Source organism: Orcinus orca, chromosome 2, assembly GCF_937001465.1.
Source record: "Orcinus orca chromosome 2, mOrcOrc1.1, whole genome shotgun sequence".
Classification (NCBI taxonomy): domain Eukaryota; kingdom Metazoa; phylum Chordata; class Mammalia; order Artiodactyla; family Delphinidae; genus Orcinus; species Orcinus orca.
Genome location: NC_064560.1, coordinates 86,835,554 through 86,858,916, shown reverse-complemented (window position 1 = coordinate 86,858,916; position 23,363 = coordinate 86,835,554). Strand labels below are relative to the sequence as shown.

Genomic DNA, 23,363 nt, shown 5'->3' with positions numbered 1-23,363 from the left:
CTTTGAGGCTTCCCCCCTGCCACCCCCCGCCACTCCCCCGTCTCTGCCAGTGAAGGGGCTTCCTAGTGTGTGGAAACTTTTCCTCCTTCACACCTCCCTCCCAGAGGTGCAGGTCATATCCCTATTCTTTTGTCTCTGTTTTTTCTTTTTCTTTTCCCCTACCCAGGTATGTAGGGAGTTTCTTGCCTTTTGGGAAGTCTGAGGTCTTCTGCCAGCATTCAGTAGGTGTTCTCTAGGAGTTGTGCCACATGTAGATGTATTACTGATGTATTTGTGGGGAGGAAGGTGATGTCTATGTCTTACTCCTCCACCATCTTGAAGGTTTCTCTCTGGACTGTGCATTTTTGATATCATTCTTGCTGGGTTTGTGAGTTACTCTTTTTCTGCTTTAACACCATTTTCTTATAATACTCACAGGAGTATTTACCATTAAAATTAATGAAACTTAAGCTTCAGGGTTCTTCACTTTCATGGGTTCCTGTGAGTTCAAGAAATTCTTGTGAATTAAGGTGTTCTAGGTGGATAAAGGAAGCCAGGTTGCAGTCAATAAGCATTTCTGATAAATTACCAAAAGATTTCAGAAGAAGGAGGCTATCAAAATTGTATCTAGCAAACCTGGATCAATTTCTGAACATTCCTACCAACATCCCTTATTTCATACACAGATTTTTGGGAGGGGATCTTAGAAAAGGTGGCTGAGAATTACTGTCTTAAGGCAAGATATCAGAGTCAGAAAACTCTGAAAGGGGCCTAAATTTGACAATATTGGTAAGTCATTAGACTACAATACAAACTGGGTAAAAACAGAATATTTAGAGTATAAGAAATGGGGAAATGTCTACCAAAATAAAACTATAGAAACTTTGAAATTATTGTTTTGATTCCTACCGTTCCATTTGTTGACAGTTTATGTATTTTAGTATTTTCAATTTAAGGCAGTTTTTATAGCACAGAGCATTGAAATTTTATTTTATAAATGTGGAAAATATTCTTAGCTGAAAACTTCCTAATAAACTTTTATTCTCGCTTTCAGGCGCCTGATCACAGATTCAAAAGTTAAATTAAAGTATCAGCATTTAATAACAAATAGCTTTGTAGAGGTAAGTGATCGCATAAGTTTTCCTTCTTTAAGTAAAAGGAATTCTGTTTATTAATAGAAGTATCAGTTTATCTTATATAAGAAACACCTTTACAGTAACTTCAGTTTTTGTCTTCATTTATGAAGCATACCAAAATACCTTTATTCTCAAAGGAATGTGATAAACCAATAAGTAGATGTCTTTTCATCGATCTTGAGCTTTGAAAATAAAATTATTTTATAGTCTTCCTTTTTCCCTAGCAGAGAATTTTAGCTCATTATTAGTGATGTCATGTTTAATCATGTTGGGCCCTCTAACCCTGCTATATCTCTGCTTGTTTTACCTTCCATTACCAGTAAACTTCGTTTAAAAAGAATTATGTAGTGTTTTTTTGTTTGTTTTTATCAAATATGTCTTAACAGAAGTTGGCAAACTATGGCCTGCCTGTTTTTGTAAATAAAGATTTATTTGAACATGCAGTTTTATTCTGTGACTGCTTTTGAGCTGCAGTGGCAGAGTTGAGTCGTTGCTAAAGAGGCCATATGGCCCACGGAGCCAAATATCTCTACTTTCTGGCTCTGTGTGAAAGAAGTTTGCCAGCCCTGTACAAGAGCACCAGCGTAACTTGGTATTTCAAATTCTAGAATGTAATTTTAATTTTTATTAGAGATTAAACTGAAGGTCATATCTTCTAGAAAATAGCATTTTTTAGGAATAGTATATTTTTTGAAATGGTCAATAAACTTGAGTTCTGATGGACTGTTCCTTGAGCCATGTTTTGTCTCATAATAAAAATACTTCAAAAGTTATATTTCTTTTGATGAATTAAAATGGAATCTTTGCTGGGGTTTAGGCACTGGCTTTTGTTCTTAGAAGAGCTTTCTATGGTCAAAGAGAGAAACTCCACGTGTATTCCTCAGTTTGTTTCATACTATTCTATAGCATGTAAACGCCTTCCCTAAGTAGAAGCGTATCTTGTTTTCTTGTATCTTTTAAAATTGCCCTGAAATAGAACCATAGACAAATTGATGCTTGTTAATGATCACATAATGGTGATCATTTATTTTAAAGTTCTCAGTGGGATTTTGAAGATAGAATAAGAGATAGGTTATATATTTTATAATACCAGGTCTTCAAGGGATGTATAATCTTAGAAGAACAGTACGTCCAAAAGCATTGCTGTAGGAGACTAAGTATTGGTGGCTGGTATTTTTGTGTCGGTGACACCATCCCCACTTTGTGATAGTGAGGAAGTAGTATAAATAATTGCATGGCGTACTGGAAAATCTTGCATCATGATTTAATTTGCTGTCATTTTTTATGTTCCAACTTGTATTTCAGTGCAATCGACTGTTAAAGTGGTGTCCTGCCCCAGATTGCCACCATGTTGTTAAAGTCCAATATCCTGATGCTAAACCTGTTCGCTGCAAATGTGGGCGCCAGTTTTGGTAAGCAAGTGATTTCTTAAATTGGAGTACTGCACATAGCTTTTCTATTTATTTTTGTTAGTAAAATAGTAGAAAAAAAGCAACTATACCCCAATTTTAAAAAAAGAAAAAGAAAAAAATAGTAGAAAATATTCTTTATCTGAGGTAGGTGGGTGATGTTGACTTTAAATAGTTTGTATTTCTTTTAAATAAAAATTCGATTAAAAAGTCACATCTTAAGATAGTTTTTCCTCTTTGTTGCTCTAACTTTTGGATTTATTTTCTTATGGGAAAAAAAAATGCGGCTGTAATCACATTCTCTTGTGTGCTCCAGTGGAACGTATATGGCAGCAAATTTAAAGATCTGGGACAAAAACTCAGTTCTCATTTCTTTTTTTTTCAACTTTATCTGTTTTATATTTATATATATTATATTTATATTTTATATATTATATTATTACATTATTTATTGTAAATTTTAAAAGTTCTCATTTCTGATTGACTGCTTATTTTGTCAAATTATGTTTGGTTCCCTTATAGCTCTTGATCTGTTTTCAGGTTCTCTCTTAGGAAATAAAATACACAGTTAGGTGTTTTGTTTTGTTTTTATTTTTTATTTATTTTTGCTGTACGCGGGCCTCTCACTGTTGTGGCCTCCCCCGTTGCGGAGCACAGGCTCCAGACGCGCAGGCTTAGCGGCCATGGCTCACGGGCCCAGCCACTCCGCGGCATGTGGGATCTTCCCAGACCGGGTCACGAACCCGTGTCCCCTGCATCGGCAGGCGGACTCTCAACCACTGCGCCACCAGGGAAGCCCTTATTTTGTTTTTAATTTCCTTTATTCTGACAAGTTTAATCTTATTCCTAAAAATATGCAGAAAATTTGGAAAGATAAAACTTAGTTGATAGATGTGCTTTCTTTAACTAAGAGTTCTTCTATGGGGCCCCTGGCCACAGCTTTCTTGGTAACCTGGATTCCTGGGAGTGCTATAGCATACTCTTTAGCCTTTGAATTTTAGGTTCAGTTTAGCAGGGAATTTCCAATATCACGTATTAGAGAGTGAAGATGATCTTCCATTCCCTTATGGATCTTTTAGGAATGAGAAGCCAGTCAAGCCAGGGGGCTCTGTAACTAACAAATAAACATTTTATTGGTATTCCGTATCATTCTTCTTTTTTCTCCAAACATCTATAGAATTAGACATATACATCATTAATACTAAATATTTCCAAAAAGAGTAGGTAAACTCATAGAGATTAAATTTATGTAAAATACATGCTATTTTGGTAAAGATTAAATATGCATTATTGTTTCAGAGTTTACCCTGTAGACAGAGGGTAGAGTCTGATTCCTTACCTAGTTTCAAATATACTTTTAGTATGAAATATTTCAAATACAGACTTAAGTATAGAGAATAACGAGTACTTACATAGTTACAACTCAGCTTAATCAGAATCAGTATTTTGTTTGTTTTTGTCTAGAAATAAAGCCTGACAGGTACATTTGAAGCTTCTTTTTTTTTTTGCGTTACGCGGGCCTCTCACTGTTGTGGCCTCTCCCGTTGCGGAGCACAGGCTCCGGACGCGCAGGCCCAGCGGCCATGGCTCACAGGCCCAGCCGCTCTGTGGCATGTGGGATCTTCCCGGACCGGGCACGAACCCGTGTCCCCTGCATTGGCAGGCAGACTCTCAACCACTGCGCCACCAGGGAAGCGCCATTTGAAGCTTCTTGATGTTCCCTTCTCCATTCCATTCCCCACGTTCATCTCCAGAAGTAACCATTATCCTGACTTCATTTAAACTGATGTAGCACTTTATTCTTCTTATTTGCAAGGGATTTTTAGCATTCCCAAATTACTTGATTAACTAATTAATCAGCCATACCATGGTTACTTTTTCACAAGCATTTGTGTTTATTCTTAATTTATACTTTTTAAACAAATGTATATACCTTGTGCCTAGAAAACAGAAAGGAATTAGCAGTTAATATAGTCTTAGAGAATATGTAGACATAGTCTTTTGCTTTATACCTTGTTTGGTACAATTTATCTCTACTGGCTGAGATTCATTTGTTTGGATCATGCAGAGATATGACTTGTTTGCTTCCCACATATTGCTTACTGTGCATTAGTACTGAAGTATAGAATTACCCTACAAAGTCATTCTTTAACTCTTCATTTGGAGTGTTAAATAAAATATTTAATATATACCTATGGTAAGCATTGGTTGAAATTTAAGTTCAAATTATTGAACATGATTTCATTTTGGTTTCAGTTAGATAGTGGTTGCAGCAAGGAATTATACATATTAAAAACTATCAGAAAAATACAAATCTAACTATACTGATTTTTTTGTCTTTACAGTTTGGTAGCTATTTAAATAGTCATCTATTGTGAAATTGTCATCATAGAATATCTTCATGCTTACAAGTCATTCCTCATTTCACACACAGACACCCAAATATGTGTTGGTCCCAGTACTAAATGCTAAATAATTTACTGTAGAATAAAATAGGCATGGTTCCTGTCCTTGTATTTTGCAGTCACTAGAAACTGGTGAAAGTATTGAGGAACTGTAAAGCATGAAGTTGTTTGTTTGTCTTTACTTACAGTAGGTAGGACTTAATTCTTTTAACTCTTGTGTCACTTAACAGCTTTAACTGTGGAGAAAATTGGCATGACCCTGTTAAATGTAAGGTGAGTTTGCCTGGCATTTTCATTTTTAAATAAGGTAGAAGAGTACTTCTAAGACTTAATGACTGAAAGCCACAGCCCACAAGTTTGTTATTTATTCATTAGTAAATGGAAGATAGTATTTTGCCCTTTTTATTTCAGGTGATGTTTGCAAGTATTCAGGGAACATTCCTTAGGAATAAAGTCATCTCCTGATTATTATCAAGATAATGAGGGTTAAGGCACCTCCCTTGGAAGGCTTTGTAATTAGCTAAGGGGAATGACACACCTTGCAGCTGTGCCTCTCCTTGAGCTCTAGGTTCCCCACTTAGCTTCAGCCAGAGAAAGTTCTCCTTTGGTTGATTTTTTATGTACCTGGACTGGATATGAGAATCACAGGATTTCTTGGTTTAAAAGGTAGTAAACCCAGTGATAGTCTTATCCTTTGGTTTTTACATTTAAGCTTGACTGTATTTAAGTGTTGATGTAATTTGCTATCCTTGAGTCTTCTGTTGTACTGAAAACGGTTCCTGTTTTCAAACAGTGGTTGAAGAAGTGGATTAAAAAGTGTGATGATGACAGTGAAACCTCTAATTGGATTGCAGCCAACACAAAGGTTGGTATTTTCCTTCAGTAAACTCTTGGTATTGAAACGGATAAGGATAGGTGTATCAGCATTAGCAAAAGTAGTAAGTTTACCTAATAAAGGGCCTTGTTTTACCTTTTTCTTGATTAAGGTTTACTTTTTATTTTCAGAATTATTGCCTATTAATAATTTGCCTTTGTTTTACTGTTTGAGTTTATTTTATTGATTACTATAATGCAATATGCACGGTACTCTGCTGTAGAAGTTTTCTTCTATCAGAAAAGCAGTAGTTGATAATTTTTCTACCCTGGGGTTTGATAATATCTTATCATACTGTTCTTGGCTGCCTTTTAGTATACAAATGTATTACAGAGTTTTTTTCCACCCAGCTTTTTTTTTTTTTTTTTTTTTTTAACTAGGCTATATTTCTGCCTTTTAAAATCCCCAGGGTTTAACTTCTAAGGAGTCATTCTTTAGGGCAGTGTTCAGTCAGAATAACCGAGTAACTTCTTATTATGTAACTGAATTGGGCTTAACAAGTTTAACATGTTAAACTTCCAAAATATGATTTATTAAGAGACTTGAATCCTGAGAAGTAGAAGCTTTGGGGTAATATGAGTATCCTTGGTTTTTTGGTTTTTATTTTTTGAATAACATTGGTCATGATACTAGTTTCAGAATTCAGTATCTTTATGCCATGAACCACTTCTTTAACCCTAGATTAATGTCTTACAAATGCAGATAATCTTGAGCACCCTTCTTTTCTATCACTAAGTATTAAGTAAGCATTTGAATCCGAACTGTGTACCCAGCTAATTTCTTTTTTTTTTTTTTTTTTTGTGGTACTCGGGCCTCTCACTGTTGTGGCCTCTCCCGTTGCGGAGCACAGGCTCCGGACGCGCAGGCTCAGCGGCCATGGCTCTCGGGCCCAGCCGCTCCGCGGCATGTGGGATCTTCCCGGACCGGGGCACGAACCCGTGTCCCCTGCATCGGCAGGCGGACTCTCAACCACTGCGCCACCAGGGAAGCCCCCCAGCTAATTTCTTAGTAGAAAATTGTGTAAACGTTCAATCTTACATCCTATTCGTATAGGAAGTGACTTGGGTCATGGATAATAGGGCTATTCATGGGCTATTCATTTTTATTATTGTCTTTCATATATGAAGATGATGTTTTAAAGACAATTGAGTTGTTTGACCAGAGTTAGTTACAGCTTTGCGCTCTTCCATCACTCAATCTCAGGATACTGATAAGAAGGAGTGCTTAAATGATGAAGGCCAGCACATGATTTTAAACCATTAGTACCCTGCTCTACCCCAAAAGATTAAAATATATGTATACATTTCTATCTCCCAGAAAGCATTAGCAGTAAAACAGTGAGTCCTGTGGCATAAAACAAATGCCCACATCTTTGAGGAATGTAGTTTTGAAGTTGATATTTCTGTACTCTCTAAAACCATCATGATAAACATACCTTATGGCACTCAAAAAAACCTAACTATAATGTCAGGAAGTGGTTGCTTTTGTTGTTTTTTTAAAACTTTCCTGGTAGCCAAGCATTCTTTTTCAAAAATTGAAGATTTCCCCACCAGAAATGTTCATTAAAATCCCAGAATCTGCTTTCAAACTAGTATTTAGAATAGGGCAGTTATACTTTCCCTAAGTAGATTGATTAAACTGTAGCCCTCTTTCGGCATCTAGAAAAATCCCCAAATACTCTAAATCCCCAAGATGTTTAAAATAGGGAGTATAGGCTTGAATATGTTTTGAGTTTGTTTAGAAGGTAGAATATTAAGCAAGAATGGCAATTTGTAATAACAGATTTATCTACTTGGCAGTTTTGAGATGAAACTGAGGAGTTTTTCTCCTGAGACATTTCAGAAGCTTATTTTTTTTTATTAGCTTTTTTAAAGGATTTGCAAATTGTTGTTATATTAAGAAATTAGTACTTATTAGTTAATTATAGCTAAGAAATATAGAATGAAACAGATATATTAGGCCTGGAATTTGCTTCTTTGGGAAAATGTAGTATGTTTTTATGTGAGTGACTTCAAAAATTTGATTGAAAATGTATAATTAAATATTGCTGTACTGACCTATTGAATTACTATAGTTTATGGGTAGTATAGTCTGTTCACAGTAGCTGAATTGCAAGCAATGTAATGGGTGATACTCTCGCCCCGTTATGGGAGTAACAGATGTCAGATACAAAAATGTACAACAAAATCCAAGCTTTACATCTTATAGTTTTATTAAAAATAATGAGTAAGTTTAATTTTCTAGATTTTTCAAGAGAAAAAAAAAGTGCCTGCAGGGTAATAACTTTGGCTCATTACCAACCGAGAAAATCATACAGTCTTGGAAAAAAGAAAAGTGATCTCTGTAGCACAATTGTAAATGGACCACAAGAAAGTTGGGAAATTCAGTAGCCACAAAAAGAATTTACCAGTCTTGCTTGCCTGATTCCTGAGGCCAAATTGCTTGGGTTTGTATCCTGACTCTACCATTTGCTACCTGTGTGACCTTGGACTAGTTTCTTTAAAATTTTCTTAGTTTATTCATCTGACAGATGGAAATAGGAGTAGGGCCACTATAAAGATTGTGAGTTAATGCATATAAAACACTGAGTACAGTGTGTGGGATACAGGAAGTACTCAATGATTTTCTAGATGACACTGGAAGGATATATTATATTTACATGGAGAAAATGTTTAACCTCCCATAAAACTATTATTAGTATGTGTTTGGTTAAAAGTACTTAAAATGTTTTTGTCTCCCAGCCCCACTAAAACAAATCCTTAAGTTGTTAATAGCCAGTAATAATAACTCATTTTCAATGGTACTTATTAAGTGTTTGACACTGAGTGCTTTACATGTATTAATCACAATAAATGTGGTATTTAAAATAAACCAAATCTAAAACTGGCTTCTCCTCAGTGTAGCATTGACACCAACTTTATAGTTTCTCTTCATAGGAATGTCCCAAATGCCATGTCACAATTGAGAAGGATGGCGGTTGTAATCACATGGTCTGTCGTAACCAGAACTGTAAAGCAGAGTTTTGCTGGGTGTGTCTTGGCCCTTGGGAACCACATGGATCTGCCTGGTAGGTTGGGGAAATGAAGGGAAGAACATGTTCACATAAGTATGTGATATATCTGCCACATATTATGAATAATGTTTCTACCTCATGAAAATCACCATTTAGATAAATGAATACAGTGTGTGATCAGTGTTAAAAGTATATGCAAGATATCCAGAGAGAGGGATTAATAAGGCTTATCTCACAGATCATATAACAGTTGAGTTGAACTTTAAGGAGGACTAAGGATTCATTTGTTTAAAAAGTGGTAGGAATAACAGGGCAAAAAGAGCCGCATGAACAATGGTAGAATGATGTGAAAGTACATGACTTATCCAGAAAAGAGTTGCATTGTCTAATATGTCTTTCTAGATAATAGTTGAAAACTAAGAGACTTGGCAAAACCCCTTCCACAGTTGTGTTTTAGTTACCTTGCACCGCCATTAGACAAAAAATTTGTTCCAACTTTAAAACTTGGAAAAATTGCCCAATGCAATCCAGATTTTTAGCCTCTCTTTGAAACATAGGAACAGGCCTGCATTTCTGTTTGGCAGAAATCACCTGGAATCGATTAGTAGCCCTTTAGATGGAGCCTTTACTTTGCAGTTTGTTTTCCCAAGACCGGAGCTTATTGGCATTTTCATATATCATGATGGCACTAGTCACATTTGGTAGCAATATATACCTTTGTTCCAAGTACGTTTCTTATCAATTTGGGAAAAATGCAAGTTAGATTGAGGATGCCTTGATGCATTTTTCTCAAAATGAGAAAAATGGGAGCTAGCACATCCCCCTGGTAAAAGTGGAAATATTTCTGGGTGTTATAGTATGCAAATTGCCTGTTTCATTCATTTGTATTACTTGCCTGTCTCCTATTGGTGTTGAGTGTGTGGCCGCTCAAATTGTGGGGAACAGGAAAAGAGAAAGTAGGCTGGGACCTAAAGTAGTTTGGACATTATCAGAAGGATTTTAACTGGGAGTGACAAGATTAGATCGTAGTTCAGATGAGAAGGTTCTGTATTATGTGTTTTACTTACATACGTTATCTGGACATTGTGACTGCTTTGTAGAGCGCGGGTGGGAGGGGAAGAAATTGCAAGTTCAAGACAAGATGAGGAGGATCTGAACTTAAGACAGTGGCAAGTCTTCCCTTTTAGATTCATTAATTAGAGGAATAGTAAGAGGGATTATTTGTCTGAAATTAATTCTGAACCAGGTAAAAACTAATTGCTTAGATAGAAGTAAAGAAAGTGATTTTACCACTGTCAGAGCCAAGGAAAGGTATTTGGGGTATAGGTATTCTAGGTTTTAGGAGGTCAAACTGGAGGATTAGAGTGTTCCTGGAAACTAAATTCACTCAAATTTATTTAAACAAGCCTAGTGAAGGGGAGAGGGAATAGGAAAGAGATATTAAAGAGACTCTGTGTGTGTGTAAGGAAATCTCTGATCACAACTCAAATTTTCAATGAGCTGTATTGAAAAATGGAAAGGGTACAAAACAAATGATGGATACAGAAGAATTAAGAATGGCCTGGACCAGGGGTGTCAGAAATGTTGCCTGTGTCTTTAACATTGCAGGTATATCATGCTGTGCTTTCTTGTTTAAATCTGAAAGTGCCTCAGAAATCTTCAAAAAAGCATTCCAAGTAGCACTATCAGTCATCTGAGTTAGAAGTGTAGATGGGCCCTGCTTGCTTTCTTGGCCTTAAAATTCTTAATGTTGGCAGATTAAAGCCCAGAATGACTTGAGGCTTAAAAGTATCTAAAAATATCAAAAGGAAAGTATAAAAGGATGTATCAGATAGAAAGAAGAGGTGTTAATAGTTGACCAGTAGAGGGCAAGAAGAGGCAGTCTTTGGGCTAACTTGAGTAGAGTAATTATTGGTAAAAGAGGATTATAACCCAGGCTGGGGGAAAATTAATAAGTCTCCTGACTCAGATGATTTGTGATCTGGGTTACTTTAAAAACTTCAAGATGAGATCAGTGAGCCATTGTTGGTTATTTCTGAGTACTTACGGAAAATGGAAAGGTACCAGAGATTGAGAGCAGACAGAATGTAATCCCAAATTTCCAAAATTTCTGATTCCACAAGCTGCATATGAACCGTATAACTTAGTTTTTCTCTTATGTGAAATTCCAGAATCAAATGGTATTATTAGGTTGATGGATTAGGGAATGTTTGGTAGATTTCAGCAAGGTATTTCATTGTGGACTGAGAGGTTTGTGGCCTAGGCTGTGAATACAGACAGGGAGGTTTGGGATTAATTGAATGACCATTTCTTGGAGTACAGATAATAGGTTTGTGCCTTCTAGTGGAATGCTTTAAAGGTTTGCTGAAAGGCTTTGTCCTCATTTTTTTATTCACATCAACTGCTTTTATATACTGCTTTTCTGGTCAGTTGTACTAATGATTTTCTTAAACTAGTATAAGAATCTTGTATACATTTTGGGGTAACGTCAAAGAGGGATATTGACTATATAAACCATTATAATCCTGAAGGACTTGGCAAGCTGGAATAATGAATCCAGTTTAACAAGATTTACATTAAATTCAAAATTCTTCTAAGACGATTACTGTTAAAAGACTCTGAAGACATGAACTCACTAGTTAAGAGCATGGGCCTCAGTTGCCAGATGGGCATAAGTTTAGTTTCCATCTCTGAAGCTCTATTTTTGTGACCTTAAATATGTTGCTTATCTTCTCTTCATCTGCTCAGTGAGGATAATATTTCATAAGGTGCTTGAGGGGATTAAACGTGATAGTACAGTTGAAGTCCTTAGTAAGTTGGATGGTATGTAGTTAACACTCAGTAAACATCAGCTGCTCCTGTAATGTAGGTTCCCATAAAAGAAAACAGAGGAACAAGGGAAGTGCCAGTTTTATACATCTCCACTCTGAGCTGACCTCTCTAGGAAGATTCAGTGATTCTTGTAAACTGTAATAGCATATAAAGCACATAGCACACAGTACCTGTTACATAGCAGTCTGTCAGCAGTTGGTTTTCTTTGGTGTATACAGGTGAAAATAAGGTGAGTAATTCTGGAAAAACTGGGAATATTTGGCTAAATAACAGACAGCCTAGGAGATGAGGTGATCTCTTTCTTCAAAAATTGAATTAGAAGTTCAAACTACAGTTGGTAAGTGGAAGTTCTAGAATAACAGTGTTTTCTAATGATTGTCGGTAAGCTGATTTGAATGGACTGCCTCAGGAGGTGGAGAACTGCCTGTTACTAGTAGAGAACTGACACACTATTATGGAAAGGATTCAAACACTAGGGGTGTTTGTTTGTTTTTTTGCGCCTCAGTTTATCTGTGTAAAGGAGAGTATTGGTTCTAAGTAATCTCTAAATCCAGGCTAAAATTCTGTGATTTGTTCCCTTTTCATTGATTTATGGCTTTATGGAATCCTCTTCACTTACTTTAAGGTACAACTGTAACCGCTATAATGAGGATGATGCAAAGGCAGCAAGAGATGCTCAGGAGGTAAGTGCATTTATTTTCAAACAGTTGAACAGGAATATGCATTTTATGTTGATGAGGGAATGATTTAGCTGGAGTGTTCAGTTCTGAAAGATTTGTTGAAATGACACTCCAGTAAATACTGGGTATCTGTGTACCTGTAGAGAGGGGATCTTATGCAAAATACGTATCAGGAGTATTCCTATTTATAAGTTTGTTTGCACTTTTAAAATTAATCTAGCACACTTTCAGGTTTCAGTAGTCTTCAGTATCAAGACTTTCCCTTCCCAGCAAGGAGACTAAAGAACAATATTTGTTAAATGGCACTGCTGCAATTTATATGCAGTCTTACTTCTTTTAATTAATTAATTATCTCATTGTTCATCAAGAAGCTCTAATGATTTTAGGTGAGCTGATCTGGAATGAACTGTCTCAGGAGGTAGGGATTTCCCTCTTACTGGATAGGGAAATAACCCACTATTGTAGTAGAAGGGATTCAAACCCTAGGTGTGGATTAGATTCGGTAACACTTTTAGTTCCTTTCAGCCTGATAATTCTGTCATAATTGTAGAATCCTGGAATTTAATCATTCCTTACATTCATCGATTCTGTGTTGGAATTACCCAGTTTTCCCCCAAAAATCTTTTTAAATGGCTCGTCTTGCCAGGATGCAATCCAAAACAAAACCTGTTTGTTATTGTTTCACTTTTTAAATGCTTCTTTTAAATTTATTATAATTTAAATTACCATAAATACAAAGGAATATATTTATATAACCTAGGCAGTCATATTACAGACATTCAAAATATTTGTGATCCTTTTAAAGGAGGAAAAAAAACCCCCACAAATTCCAATGTTGATTTAAATTTTATTTATTATAATACGACTTAAATATGTTTAAACATAAAACTAGCTTTAAACTCTTAAGCAACTATACAACCAAATCAAGAAGACCACAAAACCAGTGGAACTCAAGTTAAAACTAATTTGACAGATAAGTTATTTGCTGAAATTAAATTACTGTTGTCAGACCAGGTTTTTAAAATTTAGGGTTACCCATACTACTAAGTGCCACGTGATAATTTGTTCTCCCACCAGTTTTCTATATCTCACCTATTGCACATTCACCCTTACAGTGCATCAAAATTTGATTTGATCAGAATTTATCATTAATATATTCTTTTATCACTTATTATTCTCAACTCTGGTGCAGTTTAAGTAATCCTGTTTGATGCCAGTTTTAGCCATTTCACAAATGTAAGACCTGAAAATGTTGATTCTCATAAGTTCATTCATATGGCCCGGAGTGTTTGTGTTTTCTTTAAGTTATTATCAGATTTTTAATACTTAAACATTCCATGGTCTGTTTAAACCAGATCATTTGGCACCCCTACTCCAGTTTTGTCTAGCATCCTTAGACTCCAGTTTGAGAAACATCACCCCATGTAATCTTTATATACAAAACTCTACAATGACAGTCATGCTTTTCCTACCTCCCATTTGGAATCAATTCTACTGCTGCATTTTTATCTAGCTCAGTTTGTCATTGCATCTCCTTCTGTTTTGGGTTTGTTTGTTTGTTTTTAAATCTTAGCCCTCATGGCTTTCTGCTTCTGTTTTAAGCAGTCACAGTTGTTTTAAATGCTGCTGAAGAGACCATAAATTTTCCTAAAATTTTCTTCTAATTTTGATAATATTTTTTGAGTCCATAGAGAACTGTTCTTTTTCTCTTATGCTGCATTACATTTTTCCTAATAACCATGTTAGACTTTTAGCTTTTACTTATCCTGAATGAAGAGTAGTCTAGTTAGATCTAGCCAGAATATGGTATTTGCTGACAACAAAAAGTATATGGGTTATCCTTGGCCTTACCTGGTCTGCATTTGGGTACTGGTAGAATCCCTTTCTGAGGTCCACAGGGAGGGTGGATTATTGAGCATAGCTTCTAAGCCCTGCTAATGTGTAGATTGTAGATGCTAGAATGCATTATTTTTCTAGCTCATTTCTTTTGGACTAAACTAGAATCTTCTGATCCTTTGGATGTACAGGGAAAAATTTCATATGAGTGCCTGTATTTGTTTGTTTATTTAAGTGGGAACCATACCTCCCAGAATGGAGCACACCATTGCACACATCTAGCATATTCTTTCCTCACTTCCCCTACTTCCATACTCAGGCCTAGTGTTTTCTGGGAGTTGTAGTTCTTAAAAAGTACTAGAAGGTTGGCACACAATACAGAAAGAACATAGATGGTACTTTGAGTGCCTTGGAAGGATGTTATCTGTGTTGTAGAAAGTTGTTGACTTAATATACTATGCCACAGTTATGACAGGGGTGGACATTTGAATTTTCTTTTCTTTCTTTTTTTAATTTTTATTTATTTTTTTGGCTGCACTGTGCAGCTTGCAGGATCTTAGTTTCCTAACCAGGGATCGAACCCAGGCCCCTCGCAGTGAGAGTCCTTATCACTGGACCACCAGGGAGTTCCCTGAATTTTCTTATCTACTAGACTTTCTTTCTTTTCATATTAGGTGCTAGAGATAACAAGATTACTTTCTTTTTTTTTTTTTGGCCAGCTGGGCCTCAAGGCTTGTGGGATCTTAGTTCCCTGACCAGGGAATTCCCTGAATTTTCTTATCTATTAGACCTGTGAGTTGCCAGATAGTAAATATTTTCAGCTTTGGAGACTATATAGTCTCTGTTACAATTACTCAATTCTGTCCCTGCTCTTGAAATGCTGACTCAACCATAGACTTAAAAGAGTGGGCATGGCAGTATTCCAAGTTAACTTAGTTTACAAAAAATAGGCAGCATCTGGATTTCACTCACAGGCCAGTTTGCCTACCCCTGTTCTAAGCAGTCAGGTTGTTGTTTTGTTTGTTTTTCCAAAGTGTTTTCAGGATACTGATTACATTTCTCAATCCAGATTCTGGCATTTGATTAAAAATGGGTCTTATTTGCAGTGTTGGTGTGGGTTTTCTTTCATGTTGATTTTAAAGGTATTTTAGTGATGCAAGCTGTTTGAGAATTGTTGGTCACATTAAATCAAATGCTGGTCACGTTAAGTCCTGTAACATACATTTTAATATGTGATTTAGGTTTTCCATTTCATCTTGGGAATTTGACAGGCTTAAAAATATTAGTGCTTTGGGGGGAGATAAAATGCCAAGCAGTTTATTTTCTACGTATTATATTTTTAGATATAATTGGAATAATTTTCCATCGTGTAAGCATTGATTTAAATACCTACCTGACTGCTGAAATAATATGGCTTCTGTAGGTTTTTTGAGATGTTTCAATGTTGTATGATACTGGATCATGTGATTGGCTAGTTATGTGGTTCAGAGATAGTATTTCTAAGCAAGAGACCAAGCATAGGGCCTAGTAGTATCTGTGCTGTTAGTAGGCTTTAAGGCATGAGGAGAGGAAGAGGAGGTGATAGTAAAAGAAAAGAAATATGTATGTGTGGTAAGAAACCCTTCCATGGTGGTTGCATTTAACAAGCATTTATCATTTTCTGCATATTAGGTGCTAGAGATAACAAGACTACTTTTTTTTTTTTTTTTTTTTTGGCCAGCTGGGCCTCGAGGCTTGTGGGATCTTAGTTCCACCAGGGATTGAAACTGGGCCCTTGGCAGTGAGAGCAGAGTCCTAACCACTGGACCGCCAGGGAATTCCCCCAAGATTACTTTTTTAAAACTGTATCTCCTCTAGAGATTTACAGTATAATGGGAGAGACCTATGTGAATTCTTTTTGCAGTATGATAAATAATATAAAACAAATTTAGACCTGATATTTTATATATATATATTTATATTTTTGTAATACTTCATGTACTTTAAAAGACTCTTCATAAAACTGTAGTACCATAATTATGTTTGTATATATATTTATTGTATTATTTTATAATTATATTATATACTTAAAGCAGTACTTTGTTAATATCATCAACTATCCACTGTTCAAATGGTCCCCATTTATCTCATAAACTTTCTTTTATAGTTGGTTTAAATCAGGATCCATACAGGTGCACAAGTTGGATGTGATCCTCTAATCTATAGGTCCTTTCAGTTTTTTGGTTTTTTTGGGGTTTGTTTTTCTTCCCTTGCCATTTGTTTGTTGAGGAAACTAAGTTATTTTTCTTGTAGAATTTAACACATTCTGGATTTGCTGATTGCAACTTCCTGGTTTTATTTAATAGGTTCTTCTATCCCTGAATTTCCTGAAACTGGTGGTTAATTCTAGATAATTGAATTCAGACTCGATTTGGGGAGGGGTGTGGAAAGAACACAGAACACTTAACTGGTGGTACTGTATAGCTTCTGTTGCATTATATTAGGTGTTATATGATGTCTGGTTGCCTCTCTTTTGTTTTCTACTTTAAAATATTGATGTACCTTATTACATACCACAGAACAGAGCTATCCAGTAGAACATTCTGTAATGATGGAAATGTTCTTTATTACCACTATCTAACGTGGTAGGCACTGACTGCGATATGGCTGTTGAACACTGAGGAACTGAATTTTTTACTTTAATAGCCACCTGTGACTAGTGGCTGCTGTATTGGAAAGTACAGCTATAGGACATTGAAAAAATATTAAATAACAGGTAGCAGTAGATGTCTCTTTGTTCCCGATTTTAGCCTAAATTCCTATACCGTTTCATCAGTAAATATGATATCAGCTTTTGTGTATATATAATACATTTGTTATAATTATGTGACCTTAATTTTTCTTAATGGGACAGCGATCTAGGGCAGCCCTTCAGAGGTACCTGTTCTACTGTAATCGCTATATGAACCACATGCAGAGTCTACGCTTTGAGCACAAACTATATGCTCAGGTGAAGCAGAAAATGGAAGAGATGCAACAGCACAACATGTCCTGGATTGAGGTGCAGTTCCTGAAGAAAGCAGTTGATGTCCTCTGCCAGTGTCGTGCCACACTCATGTACACTTATGTCTTCGCTTTCTACCTCAAAAAGAATAACCAGTCCATTATCTTTGAGGTAGGAATAGTTACTGAGTGGGGAAAAAAACCACCTGTGTGTCATAGGACTACTTGCCTTTCATAGATAAGATATATAGAGTTTTAAAGCTTACTCTCTGCCCAAAAATGTGGATTAAAAGTTTAGTGTTAAGGGCTTCCCTGGTGGCGCAGTGGATAGGAATCTGCCTGACAGTGCAGGGGACACGGGTTTGATCCCTGGTCTGGGAGGATCACACATGCCGCGGAGCAACTGGGCCAGTGCGCCACAACTACTGAGCCTGCGCTCTAGAGGCCGCGTGCCACAACTACTGAAGCCCGCGTGCCTAGAGCCCATGCTTCGCAACCAGGGAGGCCACTGCAATGAGGAGCCTGCGCACCGTGGCGAGGAGTGGCCCCTGCTCGCCGCAACTGGAGAGAGGCCTGCGCTCAGCAACGAAGACCCAACGCAGCCAAAGATAAATAAAAATTTAAAAAATTAAAAAAGAAAAGTTTCGTGTTTATTAGGAAGATACAAGAAATTTAGATTTCTTGCTGTAAACTACGTTCAAAGTGATGTGGTTTAGCCAGCTAGTGATTTAGTGTGCAGGCTCTGGAATTAGCCCTGAATTTGAATCTTGACTTCATCACTTTTTAGCTCTGTTGACTTGAAGCAAATTACTTAACCTCGTCTATATCTCTATTTTAGCATGGGGATAATTTTTCTATAAATGTTAAGAGGTTTAAGTGAGACAATCCATGTTTAATGCTTATGTAACACCTGGCACGTCATAAGTTCTTTCAAAAGTCTTTATTCAGGCAAAACTAATACATGGTATTAGAAGTTAATATGGTGCTTGCCTTTTGTGGAGAAGTAATGACTAAAAGGGGGACTTTTAGCAGTAGAGGTTTTTCAAGTAGAGATTCTCATTTAAAATTGATGCATGCAACATTGATGTTGATAGATGGCTGGGTAATAACAGTGACTAGTAGGTGGGAATTTATATGGGTAAATATATAGAACTAGCCATAGTAGTAAAGGATAACAAAATTTTAATCTTCCATACAGTGTTCTCTTATAAGAAGTAGATATCTAGCTAGATATAAAGAATAATGGGTTTCTTATTTTTCCTCAAGCTTTAGCCAATAGCAGTTTTCAGAACTGGAAGATTCCAAAAACTTTTTCTTATGTCCTTTCAGATTGTCCTTAATATTCTTCCAGAGGTAATGGATAAATCTTTAGTTTTTTAATGTTTAAAGAATTGTCTTGGACAAGAAAAAACAGGTTGTTAGGGGTGAAAGTGATGAAGGGCTTTACAGGTGCAGTTAAACCACCTGTGAAAATTACACAATTGGTGTTGAGCCACAGTCTATCAAGGAAGCAGCTAAGACGGTTTATCTTTTAGCTTTCTTTTGAAGGCAAAATTTACTACATATTCTTCTTCCTCTTACAGAATAACCAAGCAGATCTAGAGAATGCCACAGAGGTGCTCTCGGGCTACCTTGAACGAGATATTTCCCAAGACTCTCTACAGGATATAAAGCAGAAAGTACAAGATAAGTACAGGTAAGGTTTTCTCCAGTAGTTGTTGAACAAAAATGTCGGCCACCGGTGGTCTGGTATGCCTTAGTGGAGAAGTTAGATGATGGTGAAACTTGGGTTTAGCATATTCAATAACTGAGCAGCTGCCATGTTTCTCACAGATTGCTTCTGTCCTTTGGGCAACAGATTCCAGATAGTGCTAGTCAGGCGTAGGGAGGAAATCAGCCGTTTATCCCACTGGCTGATTCTGCTTCTTCCATGCAGTTTTATCTATGTAGTTGCTGCCCTGACAGGAAGAAGGAGCCCCAAAAGGGCAAGTGGCTATTAGGATGAGGGGTGAGATTAGGATGCTGGCCCTAGCCTAGGGATCCTGTGGATCATGGCTTTTGACAAGTGAGCTACCCAGACTTTTTAAAGAGTTTTTCTAAGAAATTTACTTTGTCCTAGAGATAGGTGATACTTTAAGATATGTTACCACTTAAGTAAAAGATGCAGAATGTTTGCTTTCTCAACATGGAGCTCTTTCTCCCACAGTTGTTTTCTGGCAAATACTAATATCTTTTTAATAGTAGTAGAAATCTCTGGGAATTTGGAAGACTTGCAGATTTAGTCCTAAGTAACATTTTCACTTCCCTTAGCCAGCAATAGCTGCCACTAGTTCTTTAAGGTTTTGCAGATGTGAATAAATAACCCCTGAAACTACTTCTTCCTAAAACTGTTTACTTACCTGTAGAATGACAAGATTGAGTCAGATGATTTCTAAGGCGTTTATTTTATTGCTCTAGAATTAATTTCCCAAAACTGGGAACTTCAAAAAATACCTTTTTAAAATGAGGAATAGTCATGTCTTTACATCTAGACCTGAAAATGTGCCTCTTAAAAACAAGAACAGGTGCTTGGGGGAATTCCCTGGCGGTCCAGTAGTTAGGACTCCCAGCTCTCACTGCTGAGGGCCCGGGTTCAATCCCTGGTCAAGGAACTAAATCCCACAAGACATGCAGAACAGCCAAAAAAAAAAAAAAACAGCACAACAACAACAAAAAGCAGGTGCTTGGTTCTAAGTCTGAATAAACTGTAGGGGACCTTAAAAAATAAGTAAATGCCTCTTTTTTTTTTATTATTGGAGGCTGACAATGGGTTTTTTTTTTTTTTTCTCTTTGATTACAGATACTGTGAGAGTCGACGAAGGGTTTTGTTACAGCATGTGCATGAAGGCTATGAAAAAGATCTGTGGGAGTACATTGAGGACTGAGAATGGCCCTGCATAAAATGAACTCTGAAAACTTTATCGTCTAGAGTGCTCATGCAATTAAAACAAACAAAACAAAACAAATACAAACAAGGAGGCACTAAGCCTATTCTGACACCGCTGGTCTATAGTACCAGAATTCTGTTTTGTTAATGGAAAGTTTAAGTAAATTATATTGTAATAAAAAAAGGTAGATAAACCATTGTACAACAGTATTCTAGGCCGCCAACAAAAGTGTGACAGACACACTAAAAGCCCTCCAACTTTAACTTGTAACGTAGCTTCGTTCTCAAAGCTGACTCCTTTTTTTCATTTTCTTTTTCCTGAGTGTAGTACAGTTAAAATTTAAAATAGCTCTTTGACACTGCTTTTCATGTCCAAACCAGCCATTTTGTTGTACTTTGGTAAAGGACCTCTTCCCCTTCCTCCCCTGCACATACAGATACACCCAAACACGCAGACTGTCTCTTTCTCATACCCCAAGGTCATGAGTGAATGATTAGTTCCTTGTAAAGAAAATTCTTGGGGCGGGGAAGAGGGTAGGCAGAAAGAGGGGTTAAACAAACAAACAAAAAAAAACAAAAAAACTTTGTATATGACTTTTAAAACAAGAGGACAACACAGTATTTTTCAAAATTGTATATAGCGCATATGCATGGACAAAGCAAGCGTGGCACGTGTTTGCATAATGTTTAATTACAAAAAATATTTATTCTTTAAAAATCTTCAAGATTATGTCTTTTGCTGTGCATTTTCTTTCAGTTTGCTTTATCTTTCCAGGGTTGAGGGTTGGACTAAAAGGTGTGTTGGTTTAGCACCTCTGGAAGACCTATCTAGAGCTCTTTGATTTCCCTTTCCTGAGATTACTTTGCCCTCTCTGGTTTGATATGTTTGTTGCTAGCCATGGGCCTCATGCCCTGAATTCCCAGCTCCTGGTTGGGTATAGAGAAGTCAAGTTCTGACTAAATGCCATGGCCTGATAAGGGCTGCAACAGGGAGCTTTGCTGCTGCAATTCAAGAATCACCCAGTCCCTAACCTCATCCCTCTCCACGGCCTCATGCATCTACGTAAGCCTTTGTGTGCCCGTGTCATATAGCTGAAGGCTTCCTGTCACATCCAGAGGAAACATTTCAAAAAATTTTCCCCTTAATTGCTGCTTTGAGCCTTTTAAGATTTTAGTTATGGCTCTTCTCTCACCCCTTCCTTACGTTAGGGTGTCAGATAGAATGTTTTTCCTTTAAATATAAATAAATAGCCATTCACTTAGTTTCAGATTGTGAATTAAAAATGGCAGATACTGAAATTGCTTATGTGTGTTGCTGTGGGTTCAGTTTGAAGGCAAACACCCTAGAACTTGATATTCCCATCTAGTGCATTTAAATAGAAACCACTGTTTGCTTCTTTTCTATTGTCAGCAAATAGGAGAATTAATAACGTGTTTTAGCTGTGATGTCCATTTTTATGAAATTTCTACTAAGAGCTATGTTAAAAGTAAAGGGTGGTGGTGGTTTTATTAACTATGTATCTGTTTAGGCCATTCTTGCTGTGGTATTTTTCAACAGATTAGCATCCCTAAATCTGTCAGTTTTATACAGGAGTACAGAGTGAACTAGGCAACTAGATTGAGGTCTTAATACTAAATACCACTTGTGGCTGAAGGACCTCTTTGTCTTCCTCTAAATGTCTTGCGCCTAGGGAGTGTTTACCGTTTGTGAGGCAGCTTTGTCTGCTCTTGCATTGTACATCTTATTACATCATTGGGAAGTAGGTTCACTTTCCTCTGGCCTTTTGCCTAAGTTAGGCTTTGCTAAATCAACCCTACTTTTCCTTTTAGAAAAGGTTGTTACATGAGATGTACTTGCAACTATTCTTTTCCCATCAAAAATCAGTGAATGTTTGCTGAATATATTATGCTGCTTCCTTAAACCACTTGTTGCTTTAGGATCAACTTTACCTGTACCTTTTATCCTCCTTTCTCTTGCCACTTTAGGTGCAAATCTGAACTCAGTGTCTGCTTCTTCCGTATTCTCTTCTCCTCCCCTTTCCCTGTCAACCATTTGACTTTATTTTCAATGACTGCATCAATCTTAAAAGACATTTATCAAAACTAAGGATTTTTTTTTTAAAGAAAGCTTGAATAAGTTCCTTTCCCTGGTAACTTTGAAAAGCAGCCAGAGTTGCTATCTAGATATATGTGGTTCCATTAAAATGTTTTGTGTATGTGTGGTGTTTTTAAAAAACCTTACCAGTTAACTGCAGTATGTAAGTTTGAGTGTCATAAATCCTTTTTACATGCTCCCCTTACAACAAGTATCCAAAAACAATGTGTGCACTTCATAATATCAGCCCCCACCCATGGAGGAACAGCGCTTTTTAGAGCTGCTTTCTAGTTTCAGTGTTGGCATATTACCTGAGGGTATAGCAATTGTGGGTGCATTCCCTAATTTGTATGGATCAAGATGAATTGGCATTTTCCACTTCCAAGCTTTTAACAGCTGTCTCCATATTTGACAGAATTCCCTGAGTTAATTGCTTTCATTGTTAGTAACTTCAGTGACCCCAGCTGGGATAGGCAAGCCATATTGTATGACAGCTTCCCTGTTTCACCTACCTAAGTCTTTCTGTCAGAGGGCTCTATTCATGGTCAGCACCAGGGTCTCCCTGTCTTCTTGAGGTTTTCTGAAAAGTGCATGCTTCATCTGAACAATTCATTGAGCAGTAGATGGACTTTAAATTATTTACAATAAAATGTCGATCCAAAGCGCAGGATACAAACCACAGTGGTAAAATTGAGTAGTATATAATATCATCAGACTCTAAATTCTGTGTAATCTGCTGCGACCCAGATTGTATATGTTTTATGTGTGTTTAAATAAATACATTAAATACACAGGTGTATACATACACACAAATATAACAGATCCAAGACTGACTGACTTGATTTGAAATGGTTGAATCTGCAGTGTACAATGTGGATCAACCATGATTAGGAACTGAAATTTAGTATAAGAGAGAAAAGGACTTGATGTAACAAAATCTTTTAGCTACAAATCCCAGTATAGAGCACTTGGGGGATGGGAGGGGGCGGGTTGGTGAGACAATCAGATCCGTAAATTGATTAAATGCTCCTAACCCTGTAATTTTGTGCATAGAGCACCCTGTGCTGTGGAAATAACTGTTCTTAGATTTTCATTGTAACTGGACTGTTCAGGTTGCCCAGAGGGAAAGAACATTCCTAATTCTAATAAAATAAACTTTTATTTTGTTATTCCATTAGTTACTTATGTTTATTTTT

At 36.7% G+C, this 23,363-nt stretch overlaps 1 protein-coding gene across 2 annotated transcripts in view; it reads left to right on the top strand.

Moving 5' to 3' along the window:
- Window positions 1–23,336, top strand: part of ARIH1 (ariadne RBR E3 ubiquitin protein ligase 1) — a 125,001-nt gene extending 101,665 nt beyond the window's left edge. Inside the window, exons 6-14 of one of the 2 annotated variants that reach the window (XM_004276271.3) lie at window positions 1,034–1,100; window positions 2,421–2,527; window positions 5,160–5,202; window positions 5,723–5,794; window positions 8,740–8,870; window positions 12,274–12,331; window positions 17,058–17,318; window positions 18,730–18,842; window positions 19,986–23,336. In XM_004276271.3, coding sequence (XP_004276319.1) covers window positions 1,034–1,100; window positions 2,421–2,527; window positions 5,160–5,202; window positions 5,723–5,794; window positions 8,740–8,870; window positions 12,274–12,331; window positions 17,058–17,318; window positions 18,730–18,842; window positions 19,986–20,070 — 937 coding nt within the window. In that variant the 3' untranslated portion in view covers window positions 20,071–23,336. The remainder of the gene's footprint in view (window positions 1–1,033; window positions 1,101–2,420; window positions 2,528–5,159; window positions 5,203–5,722; window positions 5,795–8,739; window positions 8,871–12,273; window positions 12,332–17,057; window positions 17,319–18,729; window positions 18,843–19,985) is intronic. The other variant, XM_033440018.2, reaches the window with a different exon arrangement.
- Window positions 23,337–23,363: the final 27 nt, after the last annotated feature.